Source organism: Pinus tabuliformis, chromosome 9, assembly GCF_031772625.1.
Source record: "Pinus tabuliformis cultivar Carrire ecotype Pingquan chromosome 9, CPIR1, whole genome shotgun sequence".
NCBI lineage: Eukaryota > Viridiplantae > Streptophyta > Pinopsida > Pinales > Pinaceae > Pinus > Pinus tabuliformis.
In genome coordinates, this window is record NC_142307.1 from 1,825,794,728 (window position 1) to 1,825,815,506 (window position 20,779).

Genomic DNA, 20,779 nt, shown 5'->3' on the forward strand with positions numbered 1-20,779 from the left:
GTGCTTTAAATGACTTGGCAGGCAATGTATGGTGTTACGTACCTGTTTGACGACAATTTCAGAATCTCCAAAGACTTGAAGATACTTAACATTCAACCCGATTGCTTTGTATAGGCCTTGCACCAAGGCTTCGTACTCCGCTGTATTGTTTGTGCAATCGAACTCAAGTCTGCATGTAAGCATGATCTTGTTTCTGTCTGGGCTAATCAGAATGCATCCTGCTCCTGCTCCCTCGTTAGATTTAGAGCCATCAAAATATAATTTCCAAAATAAAGATGTATTTACAGAGTTATCTAAAAAATTAAAACACTTTGAATCATCAGTTTGGGAAAAAATTTCAACTTGGGACAAAACTGAATTTTCTACGTAAGGTGAGGTGTGAGCATTGAAATTTCCGAGGAAAGAATCTATCGAGTAATTGCCTATGATACTGCTGTTGTATGCTATTGCTTCATTCTCTCCTTCCAATTCAGTCACTATGTACTTTTGGTGCAACTCTTGTTCAACCTTTATTTGATTGGGTTTACTGTTGTAGGGTAACCACATGTGCGACCAGTCGGTTGAGAAATATCCGTGGAGTTTTTCGGACCAATCCCTGCTAAGAATTAAACCATAGAATTCAGGGATATCAGCTACTAGAATGTCGATAACCTGGCATACTTTCGGGTTAGACGACAATCTTATGGTCACCTGGTTAAGTTCACCAATCACTTCGACTTGAGATCGATCAAGTTGAACTATGCGTAGTGCGGATTTTTGTGGATGAACATTCAATTTGGCACATATTGATCTGGGTAAAATATTCGTTGAAGCACCAGAATCAACCAAGCAATTGTGCACATTTTTATTGAAAATTTCATAAGTGAGAAGAAAAGGAGGAGTATGGGATCTTGATCTTCCTCCAATCAAGGCAATGTCATTCGGATCAATCTTATTGATCATGTTGGTTGGAGGTCTTCCCATGTTGTGGGAAGCTACAGCTATAGGTAAAGATGTAGTAGGCACGGCATGTAATTCTTTCATCATTATTTTCTGTTGATGTTTCAATTTGCTCAATTCGTGAAGAGTGATATTAGCCCTAGTCTTTTTCATGTCATCGATAATGTTATACTCCATTTCATCCGACACTATCAGTGTTCTTGATGGAGGTGCTTGATCTGATTGGACTGGGCTAAATTGGGTCGCTCTAGCAGTTGTTTTCTTTGTTGTGACCTGATCTTTTGTTGCAGGGTTTGCGCCCTTCTGTTTAGGGGTAGTTTGGGGAGGATCAAGTTGATTTTTGCTTCGTGTGATAACCAAAAATGCTTCTTGATCTTCTTCTTATGGGAGGATGAAATCCCACATTCCTTGTAGTTCCACAACTTCTTCATCATCGGTCTGCCCTTCAGTGGTATTCTCCTCTTCTCTTCTTCTTTAGATTCGATGTTTGAGACAGCATTGGGTGGTTTCACCTCCATGGGAGGATTTCTTTTAAAAGATCTGTAGGGCTTTTTTGAAGAAGTTTCTGCTACTTGTTTTCTTATGTCAATCATCTCATTGGACATGGCCTTTAACACTTTTTGTAATCCTTCCATATCAAAAGGATCTTTAGTTTGCTTCTTCTTGGTGTCTTCTTTGAAAGAGATTTTCTTAGATTTGCGTTCTTCTATTGCAGATCTCTTTTCTAGGGCAACTACGCGCTTTTCTACTGCTAACACCTCTGTCAAGTTTTCAACTAAGGTCGTCTTGTTTGCCCTATCTACGAAGATAGCCAAGTTTGATGGTAAGGCCGTGATGTACCATTCACATCTTACTTCCTCGCTGGGTTGAGAAGCAGCAGGAATTTTGTTGAGGATCTTATTGAACCGTAAATTGAAATCTTTAATGGGTTCTCTAGCCTCAGCTTTAAGATTAGATAGGTCATTGATCAATGTCGCTGTTGATCTGTCATCGCCAAACTTGGTGAAGAATTGACTTTGAAAAATGTCCCAACTTGTGATGGACCCAGAAGGTAACGAAAAGTACCATGACCCGGCTGTTCCTTGCATTGTATAAGGAAAAAGCCGGACGACAGCATCCTTGTTGGTAACTCCGTTGAGATTAACAGAAAGCATGAAATTATTGATATGCTCTTCACCTAGCATGCCTGTTTCTGGATTGAATTTAGGTAGCCATTTCTCAGGATGGGCCGGTATTGGGCTCAGGGGTGGAGGCATTAAAACCGCCCCAGGATTGTTCCATGGAGACTGGGCCATCATTGAGCCGCTAGTTAATGAAAGTGCAGAAGATGGTCCCTGATGCTGAGAAGATGAAGGTATTATGATCTTTGATGATTGAAGAGGAAGGGTTGTGGAAGATGGATGAGTGATTTGGGATGAGGATGTGGGTGGTTGACTTCGCGGTGAGGGGGTTGAAATGGACGAAGTAGATGAAAGAGTCTCACGGTCAGACTCTGGTGGTGTTTTCCTTGCTCTTTTCCTAGTAGGGAGAGGGAGTACACTTGGTTGAATACCAAATTTTTCACTCTTCAATCTGGTCAGGGGATGAGCAGGATTGTACTGCGAAGTCACGTTGCTGTGAGATTTATCAGACCTCTGAGAAAAAATAGAGAATCCCTGGAGTTTACGTATCAAAGTTTGAATTTCAGGGGGTTCAATGATGAGTTGGTCTGATATATTAGGGTAGGTAGCAGCGGTGGATACTCGAGCGACTTCTAACTCCGGGTTTAACCGTACTGGAGAAGTCGGGGGAGTTGATGAGGGTGATTTACTCTCAGAATGGTATTTAGATTTTGACTTAGTTGTCATTCATAGTTCGTGCCCTCCTTCTAGCGCCAAATATGTTGAGGGCCCTAAAATCGGGTCAACAACAAGGGGGATACCCACCCGGTCCGGAACCTGGTTAGCGGCTCCTTGCCCGTTTGGTGTAGCGGGTCCGACTGGGGATAATGGGACCAGCTTCCCAATCTAAAGGATGTGTGTGTGTGTAGATTTTGATGATGCTAATCTAGAGGTAATTTTAAGCTAATTTAATTCTAAACTCTAAACTGACTCTATGCTACTGTAATCTAACAAAAACAACACATCTAATCTATACTAACACGGGGTATAATTCTTTCATCATGCGATGTAAAAAGATCTCATACAATAACTGGTAATAAAGATCATTCAAATATCATAAGAATATAAATCAATTAAGATAAAACATTTTGCATAAGAAGTTAGGTAAAACAGTTGTGAACAACATATCGCATAATAAGTTATTCATATGTCAAGCACAAATAAATGACTCCACCGTACAAAAGTGCCAAATGGTAACCCACACATTTGTACATTAACATATAAACAACTCAGCTGTATATCACTCTAAGAATATAAGCAGAAATTAATCAAGAGATAAAAGTACCATTTATGACTGATTTCACTCACAAACTTCAAGCAATAACGATTTATCTCTACTTACTTCTAACATCTACTAAGAGTACAGAAGTGCAACATCAGTAGCAGACATTAAAATGCAAACATAAATAAATCTTGATCCATCCATTCATCAAAAACCCCCTTCGAGGGTGAAAAAGTGCATGTTCTGAGGACAAGTTTTTTGACAAATTTCCAGACCCTTCTCCAAATGCCATGAGAAGGGTTAAATACTACTAACTAACTAATCTTAATTACACAAATTTAGGAAACGGCTTCAAATGACTGCCCTTTTACTAAAACAAATTGATTTCTAAAAATTGAATCTAATTTCTAACCGTTTCTGTATCTGCTCCTTAGTGCTGTTAGCAATGCAAGGTTCGCCTGGAAAGAGTCGGCTGGTTGTCTTTTTCTTTTGCTCGAGCGATAAAAGTAGAAATAACAAAAGCTGGCACCTCTTTCCGACAAACTAGAAGATATTTTTGAAAGTCTTCCTCTGGCTGGGTGTATTTGTTGTGTGTATACTTAGTATAACCCATATTTCTTTCAAACTGATTGTGCTGTTGCTATTTCGGTTTCTGGCCGTGCGAATGACTCAATGAGTTAGGGATTTCGTTGCCTGAACAATCTTCCGTATTGAAAATTGCTTACGTTCTTTGTTCCAGGCTTTTCTGGAGCATCCTCCCTCTTTAGCGTTTTTCTTTTTGCTTTACCCAGTCTGAGCTTCAGGATCTTTTGCAAACATGCTTCTTTTGTGTGCCTTTGACTCTGAGTCTTGGATAGTCTATTTTCATCAGTTTCTGTTGAGTGATACTCTGGAATCCGCGGCCCTGCTGCATGCGGCATCCATTTGCGAAGGCATCTCCTCTCTGTTCTTCTAGTATTGGCACTTTCCCCTTTTCCTTAGATGTTTCCTGCATATAGATTTATATTAGTTGCTGCCTTATAGTTTACGCAAAGGAAAAGAGAAATGACGAAAAGATTGACATGAAAGCTTTAAGTTCTAATGAATGCATAATCATGACACTCATAATGACTTGACTCTTCGAAAAACACAACACGATCATCTTTGGATACTCAGGCGTGCAATCATTAATTTCCCTTAAGGTGCGCGCTCAATTTTGGGTTTACAGATCATGCCGAAGAAACTTTGCGATGAGTGGTTTCTGCGATTAGCATCACAGCAATTAATAGTCTCATTCATCGCAGATCGCAGATCGCAAGATCGCAGTTTGTAAGATCGCAGATCGCAAATTGCAAGATCACATTTTTCATTTGATCACTGTGCGTTGTTTATGCAATGCTGCGATATGCGACGTCGCATATCGGCCGTCGGCGATTCCTTAGGTTTCCTTTTACGGGCGCATTCAAAATATGCGATGCGATGAATTTCACATCGCTTCTTTGCAGCTTATTTATGCGCATAGGAAAACGCTTCACTCTCGCTTTGCGATGCGATATAGCTTTTAGGGAGTTAAACACAAAAATTTTGATAAAAATGTTTTTGGGATTTTTTGTTAAGGGTACCCCTTTGCTTGATGTTATTGCTAATACCAAACAAAGAGGGGGGTTGTTGGTGACCGCAACACCTCCTCTAAATGGTGCTAGCATGCTTCATCGGTTCATTTCTTCAGTTACACCCTGGATGCATTCTTCCTCCACTATGGCGGTCAAACGGATTCCAAATCCCTTTAGAACACGGCTTAATTCCCTGTTGATTCCACTTCTTTTGATTGGGCAATATCTCAGCCGTCTGATCTGGGCCCTCCAGATCCGATGCCATACGCACATTTTGCGCGGTTGACTTGCTCGGCCGATAGCAGGCGATCAACGGCGGTTTTCTCTCACCTCTGCCTGCCATGCGTCGATTGGTGTATGGAATTGCTCTACTCCTGTCCAAAACCTCTTACCATTCAAGGGCGCCCCGATCAATACCAACGGTTTCCAAAGTGCAGGTCCCACCTTTGTGCTTTAGCGCTTTTACCTTTTCCCGCCCATGGTCCTCCGGTTTCCCCATGTGATCAGGTGCTCGAGCTTTCCCATTTTGGCCTTGTTCACTTAGCGCTAATCGCGCATCAAAAACTTTGCCCTTTTTCCATTCTGGGGCTCCTAGGGGCTACTTTGGCCTCCTGCGCGATCTCCATGGGCCTAAGTCAGCGTGCTTTGACTTAGGTTCTCATCATTCCACGTCGGCTGCCATGGCCACTAGTTCCAGGGTGTTTTTGATATTGTTTTGGATTTCATTAGAGATTTGTTCAACCTGATTCAGTCATGGTTCTTGACAGTCTTTCTATGGATCCAATTCGGATCATGGCCTCCCTACTGAAAAAGCTTTTGGACCACCAAAAGTTGGTTTTCAAGCATCGACTAAGTGAGGATACTATTTCTTCACTTGTCCAATCTCAATCCACTTTGTGTTGCTCAGCTTTGAACCATTGAGCCCAATCCTGACGTACTCAACTTCTACCCTATGTGTTGTCCTCACCTTCTTTTCTAGCACTATGTCTTCCTGCAACTCATTGAGGTATTCGAGTAGCAGGTCATCAATAGAAGGCAATTGACTTTGCTCTTCAGGGTACTGAATCATTGAACGTTCAAACAATCTCAAACAATCTAGATTTACAACTGAGTAGATGTGCATGTAAGCTAGTAGATCAAGGCGAAATGCATTTTCACCAATATTCTCAAGTATCATAAAAGGTCCATACCTGATAGGCTTTAGCATTTTACCTTGCATCCTGTCCTTGTTGATATATAGCCAGACTTGGTCTCCAACTTGAAAACTATGCTCCATCCAATGCTTATCATGCCTAGCCTTATACTTGGCTTGGCTCTTTTCCATCTATTCCTGTACTACCTGATGGATCTCTTGGATCTGTTCAATGAACCTCGTTTCCTTATCCACATCACTGTGCCCATCAACCATGGTATCTTTACCAAAGACAAAATCCAAAGAAGACCTTGGTGTGAAACCAAAGCAGGTCTCAAAAGGAGATCTCTATGTAGAAGAGTGTTTGGCTCTGTTGTAATCATGCTACACATAACACAACTGTTCATCATAGAGCTTAGGATGTTTACTGCAATATCCTCTCAGTAATTGGATCAAAGTCTTGTTTACTACTTCTGTCTGGCCATCTATTTGTTGATGAAAACTTGTGCTTTTCTTTAACTTGGTGTCCATTAGTTCCCACAGACTAGACCAAAACTTCCCCACAAATCAAGTGTCTCGATCAGATATAATGGAAGTGGGCAATCCGAAATGAACCCATACATGTTCAAAGAACAATTTTGCAGTCTATTCAGTTGTGACCTATTTACTACAAGGTATCAAAATGCACATTTTGCTGAACCTATCCACAACAACGTATAGATAATCATACCTCTCCTAGATTTAAGCAGTCCTCCTACAAAATCCATGGAAATGCTTTCCCAAGGGTGAGAAGGAACTGGCAATGGAGTGTACAAGCATAGTTTTCTATTGCTGGGCTTGCTTTTAGCACACATGGCACACCCTCTTACATATCTATAAACTGTCTCATTTATTTTTGGCCAATAACAAAATCTTTGCAGCTGTGCAACTATTTTTCTTACCCTAAAGTGACCTGATATCAGAGAAGTGTGTGCTTCCCTAATTATCTTTATCCTCTCAGTTTGTGGAATGTAGAGTTTCCCACAATGGTATAAGAGTCGGTCCTTTATATGATAGTCCAATTCTTCTACTCTTTTGCCTTGACTCAAAGTTGCATATACATCTTTAAAGTCCATATCCTGAGCATATTGTTCTATGTAGCTTTCATGTAGTACAAAATTATGTTTTAGTATGGTAGATGCATTTATAATGGGTCTAGATAACATGTTTGCAACCTTGTTATATATGCCCTTTTTATATATGATGACTAAGTGAAATTGTTGTAAAAAACCCATCCACCTGTAATGTCTTGATTGTTGCAACTTAGTTTGGGAGTGTAGATATTGGAGTGGATGGTGATCAGTATGTATTATTGTCTCTTTGCCCATTAAGTAATGTTTCCACTTTTTCTGAAATAATGCATACAATTCTTTATCATATGTAGGATAGTTAACTACTATAGGATTAAAAGTCTCAGAATGATAACATATGGGTTTGCCATGCTGTGTCAACACTATTCCCATGGCATAGTCACTCGCATCAGTTTGGATCTCAAATGGTCTTTGCAAATATGGTTGTGCTAGTACAGGTGATGTACTTATCTTTTCTTTCAAGGTGTCGAAGGCTTTCTGATGTTTTCCTCCCCACTGAAACACCTTATTCAATCTTGTTAAATCATGTAAGGGCACTGCAATCGTGGAGAAGTTAGAGATGAACTTCCTCCAATATTGTGCTGCTCCTAAGAAGCTTCTCACTTCTATAGCAAACCTGGGTTTAGGCCAGTTTACAATGACTACCACATTAGAGGGATCTATTTTCAATTCACCTCCCCCTACTATGTGACCCAAGTAGTTTAAATATGTTTTGCCAAATTCACATTTTGAGAGTTTAACATAAAGTTTTTCTCTTTTCAAAACATCTAATGCCTGCTTAACATGCTTTAAATGTCCTTCCCATGTTTTACTAAAGATCAGAATGTCATCCAGATACACAATAACAAAATCATCAAAAAATGTTCTGAGTACATCATTCATTAATCTCATTAAAGTAGCAAGAGCATTAGTTAAGCCAAAAGGCATAATTAGCCATTCATACAATCCTTGCTTTGTTTTGAAAGCAGTCTTCCGTGCATCTTTCTCTACAATTATGACCTAATGGTATCCATTGTGGAAATCCAACTTGGTGAAATAAACAATTTCTTTTAATTTATCTAAGAGATCATCTATGAGAGGAAGGGGATAACGATTCTTGATTGTTATCTTATTCAGTGCTTCGTAATCAATGCACATTCTCCACAAGCCATCTTTCTTTCTCACCAAAACGATTGGTGACCCACATGGCGATGTGCTAGGCCCAATGAAGCCCTTCTCGAGCAATTCCTGTGCCTGCTTTTTGATTTCAGCATTCTCTAAAGCAGACAACCTGTACATCCCAATGTTAGGCAATGGAACATCTTGCTGCAAAATAATATCATGTACTATTCCCTTTTTGGGTGGCAGACCTTTAGGTTCTTGAAACAAGACATCATACTCTAAAACAACCTTTTCTATATCAGCTTACTGTTCAGCATTACAACCCTCAAATATATTGGTTTTATCAAGTTTCTTTTCCTTTACAACCATCAGTAAGAATTGTTTGGATGAATTAATCATTCTTTTCATCCGCCCTGAGTTTATGAGAGTATAGTTATTCTTGAGCTTATGAGCTCTTACAAAGTATTCGATTCCATCTTTAACCAGTAGATACTTGTTCTCAGCTCTATAGAAAATAACCTTTTTATCATACTAGTAAGGACTTCCTAAAACAATTCCACATATATCCAAAGGAATTAAGTCTAACTCAACCTCATCTACAAACGCTGACCCAAAAGAAAACTTGAGTTTGCACTGTCTAGTCACTTGTAGTTGTGCTTTATCATTCAACCATCCTAATGGGTATGGTTTCTTGTGAGGTGTAGTTGCTAATCCCATTTTCTTTACAATTGCTTCAGAAATAAAATTTAATTGAGAGCCACTACCAAACAAAGTATCAATCTTTTGATTTTTGGAAATAACTCAAATATGGAAAAGCTCATGTCTTTTTCTCTCATTTTCTTCATCAATAACAGATGGAGCAAAATTACTAGTAGATGCTTTAGAATTCTTACCTTTTATACCTGTGGCTGCTATGGTTGTTTCATCTCCCGAGTTTGACCCCAATTCTCTCTGAATAGCTGTAGCTGTCTTCTTCTTCTTGCCCTCGGACTTCTTAGGTCTCAGCTCTGGATGCAGAATCCAACAATGCTCATCATCATGCCCCTCCTTTTTACAATGAGTGCATGAAGCTTTGGCTTTCTGTGCAGTGTTAGCCTTCCTTTCTTTCCACTTTTGTTTTCTTTTCTACTAGCTCTTTCTTACAGTGGGTTGGCATGGTCCCCCAACTTCTGGATTTTTATTCTTTCCTCTAGCCTCTAGATGAGTAGCTTGTGCAAGCACCTCATTTATACTAGTGGGATTAAACATGAGGATGGTATGCCTCATGTAGCTATGTAGACCACCAATGTACTTCAAAAGAGTCTCTGGTGATTTTAGTGAGATACCCAACGTCAATGCTCTCTTTCTAAACTCTTGAGTATACCCTTGTACACTTTGCCCCTTCAACTGCCGAAGAGTTTGGCAACTCATCATGGCCTACTACATGTAGGCCAATGGATGGAACTGTTTCCTGATTGCAGAAATGAAATCACTCCAGAAAGAGATGGTCTTACCATGGCTTTTCACATCAGCCTGGGTTCTACCTTCCCACCAAACCAAGGTAGTGCCTTCTAGGCATAGACTTGCCAGCTGAATCTTACTCTTGTCTGAGTTTATATTCTGTACCCTGCAATACACATCAATTTGTCTAATCCAATTGTCCTATTTTTCAGCATTTAGCTCTCCATCATATATATGCAAATCAAATTTAACATCTAACTTAATCAAAGATGATTTCTTATTGTGTACATGGCTATTAGGAGGTGTGAGAAAGTTTTCCTCATTTCCTTTTCCATTGGAGTTGTCATGGAAGTTAGACTCATCTTCTTTTCTTTCTTGCTTAGAGCCTGATGCATCTTCCTCCTTTTGCTTTCTAAATTCGCGATACATTTCTTCAACCATGGACTTCATAGCTACGAAACTCTCTATGAATTGAGGGTTTGGCCCCATAGGAATTTCTTCTGACATGGTCATTCGAGGATAGACTCTCCCAATTTCAGGATTAGTTTCCACCAACTCTCCTTCTCCTAATTTGAGCTTTGATCTTGTGAGCATTCACAGCTATACCAACACAAGCTTGTATAACCTTACAACCTTGAGCTCTGATACCACTTGATCTGATATTCACCCTATGAGTGCCATTAGTTAAAGATTTATTAAACTAAAGGTATTACAGACTCATGTGCTGGTGTGTGTTCTTTATTATTCAAACAACGGATCGATCAGATTTCTAATACACAGAAAATGAAATGGAAAGACGACAGAGAAATACAGTAAGAAACACAAAGACACAAACAGTTTTAATAAGGAGTTCATCCTATTCTCCATGGCTATGTCTACGGTCCAGCTTCAGTGGTGGCCTTGTTTTATTGTGTCTTTTAGCAGAGAAATTAAATACAGGGACTCAATGTGAGTTCTCCTAAAGAAGATTTTGCTTGGCAGGGTGGTTCTTGGATTCCCCAAGCCACTCGGATTACACAAACTCTTCTTCTTTCTACCAGCTCTGTGACGCTTAGTCTACAGTGGAAAGAGCCAAATGTGATGCTCAGTCTAGATAGATTCCCCTATGGGAAGGCTTGGATCTTCAAGCTCTCTAGTGCTCGACACTGCTTGTGGTCAGCTCGATCCTCTATCTCTTCTGCTTGGCTTTACTATTCTCTGTGTTCAGTCCTCTTGTCAGGTTTCACTGTTCACTATCTCTCTTGGTCACTTGGACTCTTCTCAATTATGATTCCAAATCAACTCTTACTAGTTCGACTGTCTTCGTTCATGGCTTTAGGCATCTAATCCCTATGCCTATTTGTTTCCTCTTCCGCCTGTGTCGATTCACCTTCTGTAGCTGTGCTTGTAGTTCCTTGCGTTCGGCGTCATCTTGAACGCTCAGGGAGTGGCCACTTGCCCTCCTCTAAATGGTTCCAACATGATTCATCGGTACGTTTCTTCAGTTACACCGTGGATGAATTCTCCCTCCACCGTGGCGGTCAAACAAATTCCAAATCCCTTTAGAACACAGCTTAATTCCTTGTTGATTCCACTTCTTTCCATCGGGCGCAATCTTAGCCGTCTGATTTGGGCCCTCCAAATCCGATGCCATATGCACATTTCACGCGGTTGACTTGCTCGACTGATAGCATGCGATCAACGATGATTTTCTCTCACCTCAGCCTGCCACACATCGATTGGTGTATGGAATCACTCCACTCCTGTCCAAAACCTTTTACCGTTCGAGGGTACCCTGATCAAAACCGCAAGTTTCTAGAGTGCAGGTCCCGCCTTTATACTTTAGTGCTTTTACCCTTTCCTACCTGTGGTCCTCCGGTTTCCCCATGTGACTGGGTGCCCGGGATTTCCCATTTTGGCCCTATTCTCTTAGCGGTGCACAATTAGCGCTAAGCGCTAAGCGTTAATCGCGCATCAAAAACTTCACCCTTTTTCCATTCTGGGGCACCCAGGGGCTACTTTGGCCTCCTTCACGATCTCCATGGGCCTTGGTCAGCGTGCTTTGACCGAGGTCCTCATCGTTACATGTCGGCTGCCATGGCCACTGGTTCTAGGGTGTTTTTGAAACTGTTTTGGATTTCATTAGATATTTGTTTGACCTGATTCAGTCATGGTTCTTGACAGTCTTTCTATGGATCCAATTCGGATCAGGTTTCTACCTCCATCTCTACATCCTCCTCCTCCTCTACTAGGATTTCCTCAAATTCTTCCTCCTCGTTGACCTCCAAGTTCATAGCCTTCCCCTTTTCTTCCATGGTGAGCCTAGTCCTTAAAGGATTCCTAGGTGATACGTGCACAGGTACCATAGGTTACTTGTCTTTCTTGGGTCTCGACATGCATGGTGATTTAGGGATTTCTGCAACTATCCCAACACTTTCTAGGGCTTCTCCTACCATCATGGCCTACACGGCCTCCTCAGCGGTCATTGCTCTGGTATCCATGGCTTCCTCAACTGCGGCCATAGTGCTGTTCCACAATTCTCTTAATGGTTCAGGTAAGTTCTCAAACAATGAATGTGCCTTTAACAGATCGAACAAGTTTGGGTTCATGAATGTCTAGGCGCATAACAGATCAGTTCTCAAATTGCCAAGTGTTATTTGCTAGACAACCCTTTGCAATTTATAACACCTTTTGAATTTGAATTCGACCGTTCCCTCCATATTCGGTCCATTAATGCTCACTTGGCGGCATATTTTCAAGAATCCAACCCATAAAGTTCACCTTAAATGCTTGTCGCTCACACCATTTGGTCTCAAACCAAGCATCATATCGTGAATAGTGACTGTAACGGTCACTTTCCAGTTAACCCACGTGGAAGCGCAACTACCCTTGCACTGTCACAGACCCTGTGAGACTTCACTACTACGCATAGTTCTGACATCGTGCAGCTCTTGGGCAGAGTATTTTATAGTCCTGTGCCTCCTTTCAGCTACCTAGAGCACTAATACTGTGCTTTTTTCAGCTAGTCAGATGGTCGGGCCACTTGTGTATGCCCTCAAATGACTTCCATTGACTTTTCCTGGGAACAGTTGTCCATTTAACTTTACCAACTACACCGCGCCACCATCTGTGATCTCCTTACTAACATATGGTCCCAACCAATGTATTCTGAGCTTCCCTGGGAATTTATCAAACTTACTATCATACAACAACACCAAATCATTCGTCTTGAAGGTGCACAACTTGATATGTCGATTGTGCAAATCCTTTTCACTTTGCTTTTAGACCTACTGGTGAAATCCAACCAAAAATTGTTCTTCCTCGAGATCCTCCAACTGTGCGAGCCTCTCCTCCAGGGCTCCGCAATCCGTCATACCTATGAGCACTGCTATGCACAGACTAGGCATGACGTATTCCATAGGCATTGCAGCTTCCACTCCATAGACAACTCGAAAAGGTGTCTGTCCCGTTAGTTTCTTGCATGTCGTCCTATAAGCCCATAATACTACGGCTACACACAGGTCCCAATCACTTCGATGCACATTCCATACCTTGGTCAAGGCAGTCTCTAGTACTTTGTTAAATGATTCTACTGTCTCGTTAGCTTGTGGGTAATACAGTGTGCTTTTCTAAAGATACACCTGAAATTCTTTCATTAGCACGCTAATCATCTTGTTCACGAAATGTGTACTGTGATTTCTCATCAAGATCTTCGGACATCTAAATCGCATCAGTACGTGTTCAAACAGAAACTTCGTGGCCATTGTGGCCATACAATCCTTTACTGATTGCGCTTCTACCCAATGAGTCAGGTACTTCGTTGCACCGATAATATATCTCGCGCCTATATTTCCTTGAGGTCTGATAGGTTTGACAAAGTCAATTTCCCACTTTTCAAAGGGCTGGAATGTCATTTGCAGATTCAAAGGCATCTCGTCCCTCTGCAATGGTTTACCTATTATTTGACATACATCATAGGCCTTGTAGTGTGCTTTTGAATCCTAATGAAGGGTTGGCCAACACAACCCTGTGTGGAGAATCTTCTGCACGGTCGCTCTCCCTGCATAATATCCTCCTACAACACCCCCATGAGTGTCCGCAAGGATATTGCTTCATTCAAATTCAGGTACATACCTTCGCAGTATCTCGTCATTCCCAATCTTTTATAGATACCCCACAATGACAGAGAAATCTGGTACGCACACCACTAGTTCCTTCTTCTACTGGATAGAGTACCCTTGCGGTGCAGTTCTTGTCATGAGAAAGTGAATTATATCTTCAAAATTCCCATCCGCTACGTGCACAACAAAAAGTTGTGCGTCTGGTAGTACTTCCTCCAAACTAGTAGGTTCCCCTCTTGTCTCAATGGGCGACATGTGATTTGGTCCCATGTTCAATCATCCAGGCTTCACAACAACTTCAAAATCATATTCTTGGAACAATAAAAGCCACGTGCATATGCGCCCGCCAAACACAGGCTTATTGACCAATTACTTCAGCATGGAATGATATGTATACATACTAAGGTGACGTCCTAGCAAGTAGTGTCGATACTTCTAGAGCACATATACCATAGCCAGTCCCTCGCATTCAGTGGTGGAATAACTATTTTCTGCTTTAGTACTGCCCCTAGTGCTATACTCGATGCACCAACATGGACATGAAACTCTTTCTTCCAATTGGGGAAGATCAAAATCGACACAGTAACCATCTTTTCTTTCAATATATCTAGGCTTTTCTTACAATCATCATTCCAACAGAACGTGACATCCTTTTTCAACAGATTTTCCATCAATGTAGTGATCCGGGCATAGCTTTTGATGAACTCCTTATAGTACCCCGTATGACCCAGAGTAGCATGGAGCTGCTTCGCACTCGATGGTGCTTCCAAATTTAGAATCACCGCAATTTTCATGGGGTCTACGATTACGCCTTGTTTACAAACCACATGCACCAACAGGTTCCCAAAAGGAACGAGAAACATACACTTCTTGAGGTTGAGCACAATTTGATATCTTCGACATGTATCCAACATCAAGCACATGTTTGCTACATGGCACCTAACTAGCCCAAATACAGGTCAGTCGTAAAAATAGACCTCTAAGAACTTATGAATATATTCCTTGAATGTCGCAACAAGTACGCACGAAAATATAGCAACAACATTCTTCAATCCAAATGGCATGACAATATATTGAAAGCATCCCCACTCAGTCGCGAAGGTTGTCATGCTCCTATCCTCTAGCATGATTTTGATTAGGTGGTACCCTGAGAACCCATCTGTGAAAGAATACTCTTCCTGACCGCCTACATTGTCCAACACCTCATCTGTGAGCGAATTTGGGAATGGATGATGTACACACACATCTTTCAACTTTCTGAGATCCACGCATATTCTTATTTCTTATGACTGCTTCTTCTCTTGTACCACCATCAGGCTTACCCAATCAGATTCCTCCATAGGCTCAATGATGAGTTCCGCGAGCATCTTGTCTAGTTCTATGCGGACCTTCTCCTTGTATTTTGGATTTAAGTGATATAGCCTCTGCTTAACTAGATTCACATCGGGTTTTTACATGATCTTCATTACCCCTAAATCTTTGATTATTCCCTTCAAATCCATAAACTTGGTCAGGAAGAAGTCCTGATATTCGCGAAGTAATTTCACAACCTTATCCACTGTCAGGTCATCCCAATAGTCTCCAATCTTTGCAATTTTAGGTTTCGCCTCTGTGAAAATATTCACCTACTTAGTCTTCACTGGCACAGTTATGTCAGGGTTCTCAACATGTGGTCCCTGAACCTCGCGATCGCCTTCTATCTTTGGAATGTTAATTTTCTGTGGATCTTCATCTTTTTCTTCAGTAGCTACATTATAACATTCAAATGTGCAACTCAGCTAAGTAGCCCATTCAGGCTGAATCGATTCTACCGACCCCTGTGGTATCCTAAAGATGGCTGATTTGCCTCTTGTAACACTTCATCAATACTGTCCCACTCATCCTCAAAACTGAAGGTAATCACGAACCCTTTGCGAAGAACATCCCATTCACCTGTCCAATGGTGAAGCTATGTTTCTATATACCAACTCATTGTATAACATCCAAGGTATCATAGAACAAGTGTACCCACTCAAGTTGTGGATTTTCCCCATAGGCCTGCATCCATTTGGCCAGATGCATGTGTAGATCATCCTACCCATTTTCCTTATTTGTCAGTCGGTCCCTAGGCTTCCCAAATCATAAGCGCATCATTCCCCTACACTCACTAGTCATCAAAGCTCCCTTTGTGCATACCGGACCACCTCGCGGGCATACCGCGGAGTACCCAATCCAAGGCCTGGAAGCATTACTTTTCTAGCACCTTCCTTTCAAATTTATTCAAGAAGGTGTCTACTTCACTTAAGCCATCATAAGTAGGTAGGTCTCTTACTTCTGTCGATATGTAACGTAGTGACCTTATCATTATATTACAGTTTTGTGTGGTTACCTCATGTAATTGATTCTACCATTGCTCAATCTCCTCATTTGAATCTGAAGTATAGGAGTTTTCATGCTCCCAAGCAATCTGGCCATCCACGGTAGGATTCACCCAGTCTTAGTTTCACACTGTTATCTTATAGATGCACTCCAAATCATCATCACTTTCATAGTTGTGCACTGGCTCCGTATAGCGTGATCCTTCAGCAGGGTCGAGGGGTATAATTACGTGTAGTGACTTCTTCTGAAAAATCATCTTGCACTTCTTCAGATTAATCATCCCGCTCATGTCAGTCGCCCAATCAATTCCCAAGAGCACAGTGTAGTGATTACTGTCATCGACAATCTCTATCACTTCAAAGTCTGCTAGAATGTTTGCTCCCTCAATATCCACAGTGATTTCCTGCAATTGTCCCATGGATATTATTTTCTGTTGGTTCGCAATTGGTAATTGAAGAGGAGAGCATTGCAGCATAGGTCTCCCCATTCGCTCCCATATCTTCTTCGGCAGAATATTCACATCCGATCCTAAATCTAGGATAACTTGATCCATCTCATATTCTTCGATCTGCACAGTTAGTCTCATTTCTCTTCCCGTTCTTCTCTTATGTTTTCCGATCTTCCTGAATATGCGTGATTCTCCTAGCGCATTACCATCGCATTTGTTAATGAGTTCCCGTAACCTTTTTATAGCTTTACTTTCATGCAATAACTTCGTACATGTTTCTAGGAACATTGTGAGCATAGACGGGTCCATCTTCAGCTCCAGTTTATCTTTGCTTCCTGAAGTGGAGGTCTCAGCGAAGCTCTTCTTAGCTTCCATGAAAGTTTTTCGAGTGCGCTCCAAATCAAACTATGCTTCTTTTGCCGGAGCTTTGCGAATGCAAGTACTATCTTCTGGTTGTTTGCCTTTGTCATCTCTCGTCATGATTCCACTTCGGAGCATAATGTTTACATTCAAATCTTCCTCACGTGGCTCAGACTTCATCATCTGTAAGTTCTAAGTGGGGGGAGGTGGTAGTGCTCCTTTGTCACGTATCCTAGCTATCAGTGTAGGACAATTTTGGCCTCATGATCAAACAAGGAGTCGTTGTGGTTAACGCCAATGATTCAATCAATGGTTGGCCTTCCATGCCTCTTTTGCCCAATCAATCCTTCGATACATCTCTCATTCCATCCACAGCAGGCCTGCTGCTGTACGCTATTGAGGTTGCCCACTACTACGAGTCTGAAGTGGACATAGTAAGATTACTCTTTGGAAAATATTTTATTTCACATGTTCCCTCATCCTCTAGATTCATTACATCTGTTACATACTACAGTTCAAGGCACATGTTAATTGCTTATCATAATTGCGTTGTGCAGATAATTGAATCCCTACTTTCCAAACTTGGGTTCATTAAGGGCTTACAATTCAGCGCCGACCTTCCATACTTCGACTTTCTGTATCGTGTCCACCGCGAAGGAATAGAAAGTAGAGAAAGCGGTATCTGGTATGCACCTCATGTGTGGCACAATCTCTTCGCGCCAAAGAGCAAAATGGTAGAATTTGAATCCAAGATCTGTAAAAAGATACTCTTAAAAGGAGTGGATGGATTAATGCTCGTATATCCTGTTAACAAAAGCTTGTAAGTCTGACACCACTAAAATGCTCATATTGCCAATGAATTCTTTTTAATGTCTTGTTCTAACCTGGTTATAAACTTACATGCATATTTGTGTTACCATGCCCAGGTGGGATTCTCGCATGTCCGTTATTACTCCCGACGAAGATATCTTCTACGCAGTATCATTCCTCCGTTTCGACAAACCTTATCCAGAGGGGCTCCTCTCTCGTTTGTCCTCAATCAGAATAACGCTATTCTTGAGGCTTGTAAAGCAAATGACATCCCCACGAAACAGTACCTTGGTCGTCATAAATATCAGACAGAATGGGAGAGGCATTTCGGGAAACAGCAGTGGAAACGATTTCTAAAGAGAGAGATTGTTCGATCCAAAGGGTGTCCTGGCTCCGGGACAGAATATATTTCCCAGAATAAGTTAATCGGTTATTCAATATCGAAATCATGTATTGGATAAAAAAAAAAAATTATCCAATGCTTTCAACTTTTTATATAACTGTAAACCATACATAATGTTGTTATTAATGAATAAAAATGTAATAATGAAGTACATATAGTTTTATGGTGATAGATATGTTAAAAAAATTGAAAGTACAGAGATTGTTCACATAACACAAATCACTCCATTTATTATTAAACATATAACATATTATATATACAATTGTAGATTACCAATTTCTAAATGATAATATTTAAAGGAGGTGGATCCATAACATATATAGGGAAGTAACTATTTTTAGAATCACATTAGATGACTAACAAAAAATAGAAAATACACATTACACTAAATGAATCTCTGTCATATTTGTCTGATATAACTGTCACTAGCGCTCATATCCACTCTAAAATATCACAATTTTCGCTCTTTTCTTCACCACACTTTGGAGCTTTCCACTTGATCCATTTAAGACTCAACCGTGATAAAGTGTTTTGCAGAATTGACGCTTCTCAATCTCTTTCAGCGCAACTAGTCAGCCTTGATACTGAACCATCCTATGGAAGTGCCACCATCTGTTGAATCCACAACCCTCCGCAACCTTCATCAATTATCTAGGATAGCATTCTAGGTACAAAATGTCTTCAGCAGACAATTCTACACCTTGACCTTGTGATTTTATTAAAAACTATATGTGACTAATACTCCCAATAACAAATCAGATTAATCTGTTAAACAATTAACTTATTTTTTATAATTATTTATGTAAATAATCTCCCAACTGTATATGTGTGAGACACCAACTTTTATAGATCCATTTTAAATTTATACATCATATTAACAATAAACACTCACTAAAGAACACATATATCACCACACTCTAACTAGATAAATGATGAAATAACAATTAATATATAATCCATGCAGACGAACCCAACTGTGCCACCATCGCTTTCATTAGAGTAACTCCATATCACTGTTGCTTTGACATCCGTATACATGTCTTGACACAGATTCCTCGAACCTTGCCCCTCTGATCCGTATACATGTCTTGACACAGATTCCTCGAACCTTGCCCCTCTGGTCTGCGCTTCATCGAGGCGATTTCCAGCAAGCAGATTTGGTCCCAACAAATCACATGCATTACTGCACATTGACCAACACAAATATATAAAATATAACATTCCAAACAGCTCAACATCTTTCCATGGATCCATCTAGAAAAGAAACCGCTAGGTAATTTGATGCAGAAAGTAAGCTCTGGCAGCACTGGGAAGAGCAAGAAGATGGAGATTTAGAGTATGCAGGAAAAGATCAGACGACTGCAAGTGATAAACTGGCAGATTGCTGACCCCATTAACATTATAACAAATGCAGTTCTACCTGCGATCCACCTCCAATTCTCAACCACAGAATTGAGGAGTCCGTGGTCGCCTCTCGAGCCACTCATTAGATCATTAAACTGTTGAATAAATACGCGGAGGATCATGATGAACATTACAGATACAACTTTGGAGCCAAGCGAACCATGAACAGAGAAGACTACCGTGACAATCTCCCCATGACTGGTCTTCATCATGAAATATATAATATATTGTCATTTGCCCAATTCTCAAAGTTGGCACAAAAAACTCCTCACACCAATAAAATATATCTCAAACCAATTATTTAAATAACCTTACTATAAGGACGATCAAAAATAACGTTTTCACAAATCAAAAGAAATTTGGCCAATTCATGCGGTTGCCTTAAAAAATGTCAAGAGAATAAAGTTTTCAAATCAAACTTGTATTCAGTTGCTTTCACACCACCCTTGGCTCGACAAAATAGATCAAACGATCCACAACGATATGCCGGAAAGAACCACGGGGCAAATCACCACTCTGCATGCATGGTCCAGACTGAGCGACCTGCAAAATTTCTGAGCAGCAGCGGATCTTTATCTGAATTGCTCCCACATGGTTGTATGCATCCCTCGCTTAACAAATGACAGAAGATCTTTATGGTCTATGGAGATTTTAGCTGGTAATCACTTTGCGTCTCCACGTAGATCAACGATCCACACAAAACACACCAACACAAAATTTCACATATTAAATTAATTTGATCTCACATACTCGATTCTAATTTATTTAAAAAGCAATTCTAATTTATTTAAAAAGCAATAAATTCAAGGTTGTCTTGCATTTTCGTGGTCCTCTCTTAAGAAAGTCAAGCCAGAACATGTTTTAGAAAAATTGAGAAAGTACAGCGATTGTTCACACAACATAAATCACTCCATTTATTATTGAACATATTAAATATGTAATCGTAAATCACTTATATTTAGATGATAAGGAAAAATTGAGAAAGTAGAGCGATTGTTCACACAACATAAATCACTCTATTTATTATGGAACATATTAAATATATAATCGTAAATCACTAATTTCTAGATGATAAGATGTGGAGAAAGTGAATCTATGACTCATAGACAATATATATATATATAAAGAAATAATTACTTCTGTAACCACATTTCCAGACTTTTACTAACAACTCAAAATC

General features: G+C 40.4%; 1 protein-coding gene across 1 annotated transcript in view; it reads left to right on the forward strand.

Annotated features, from left to right (window-relative positions):
- The first annotated feature begins 17,245 nt into the window (after positions 1 to 17,245).
- The window catches only part of LOC149156092 (cytokinin dehydrogenase 11-like), a 115,019-nt gene continuing 111,485 nt past the window's right edge, over positions 17,246 to 20,779 (forward strand). Inside the window, exons 1-2 of the mRNA XM_089444630.1 lie at positions 17,246 to 17,416; positions 17,540 to 17,667. Of these exons, the coding sequence (XP_089300756.1) occupies positions 17,246 to 17,416; positions 17,540 to 17,667 (299 nt within the window). The remainder of the gene's footprint in view (positions 17,417 to 17,539; positions 17,668 to 20,779) is intronic.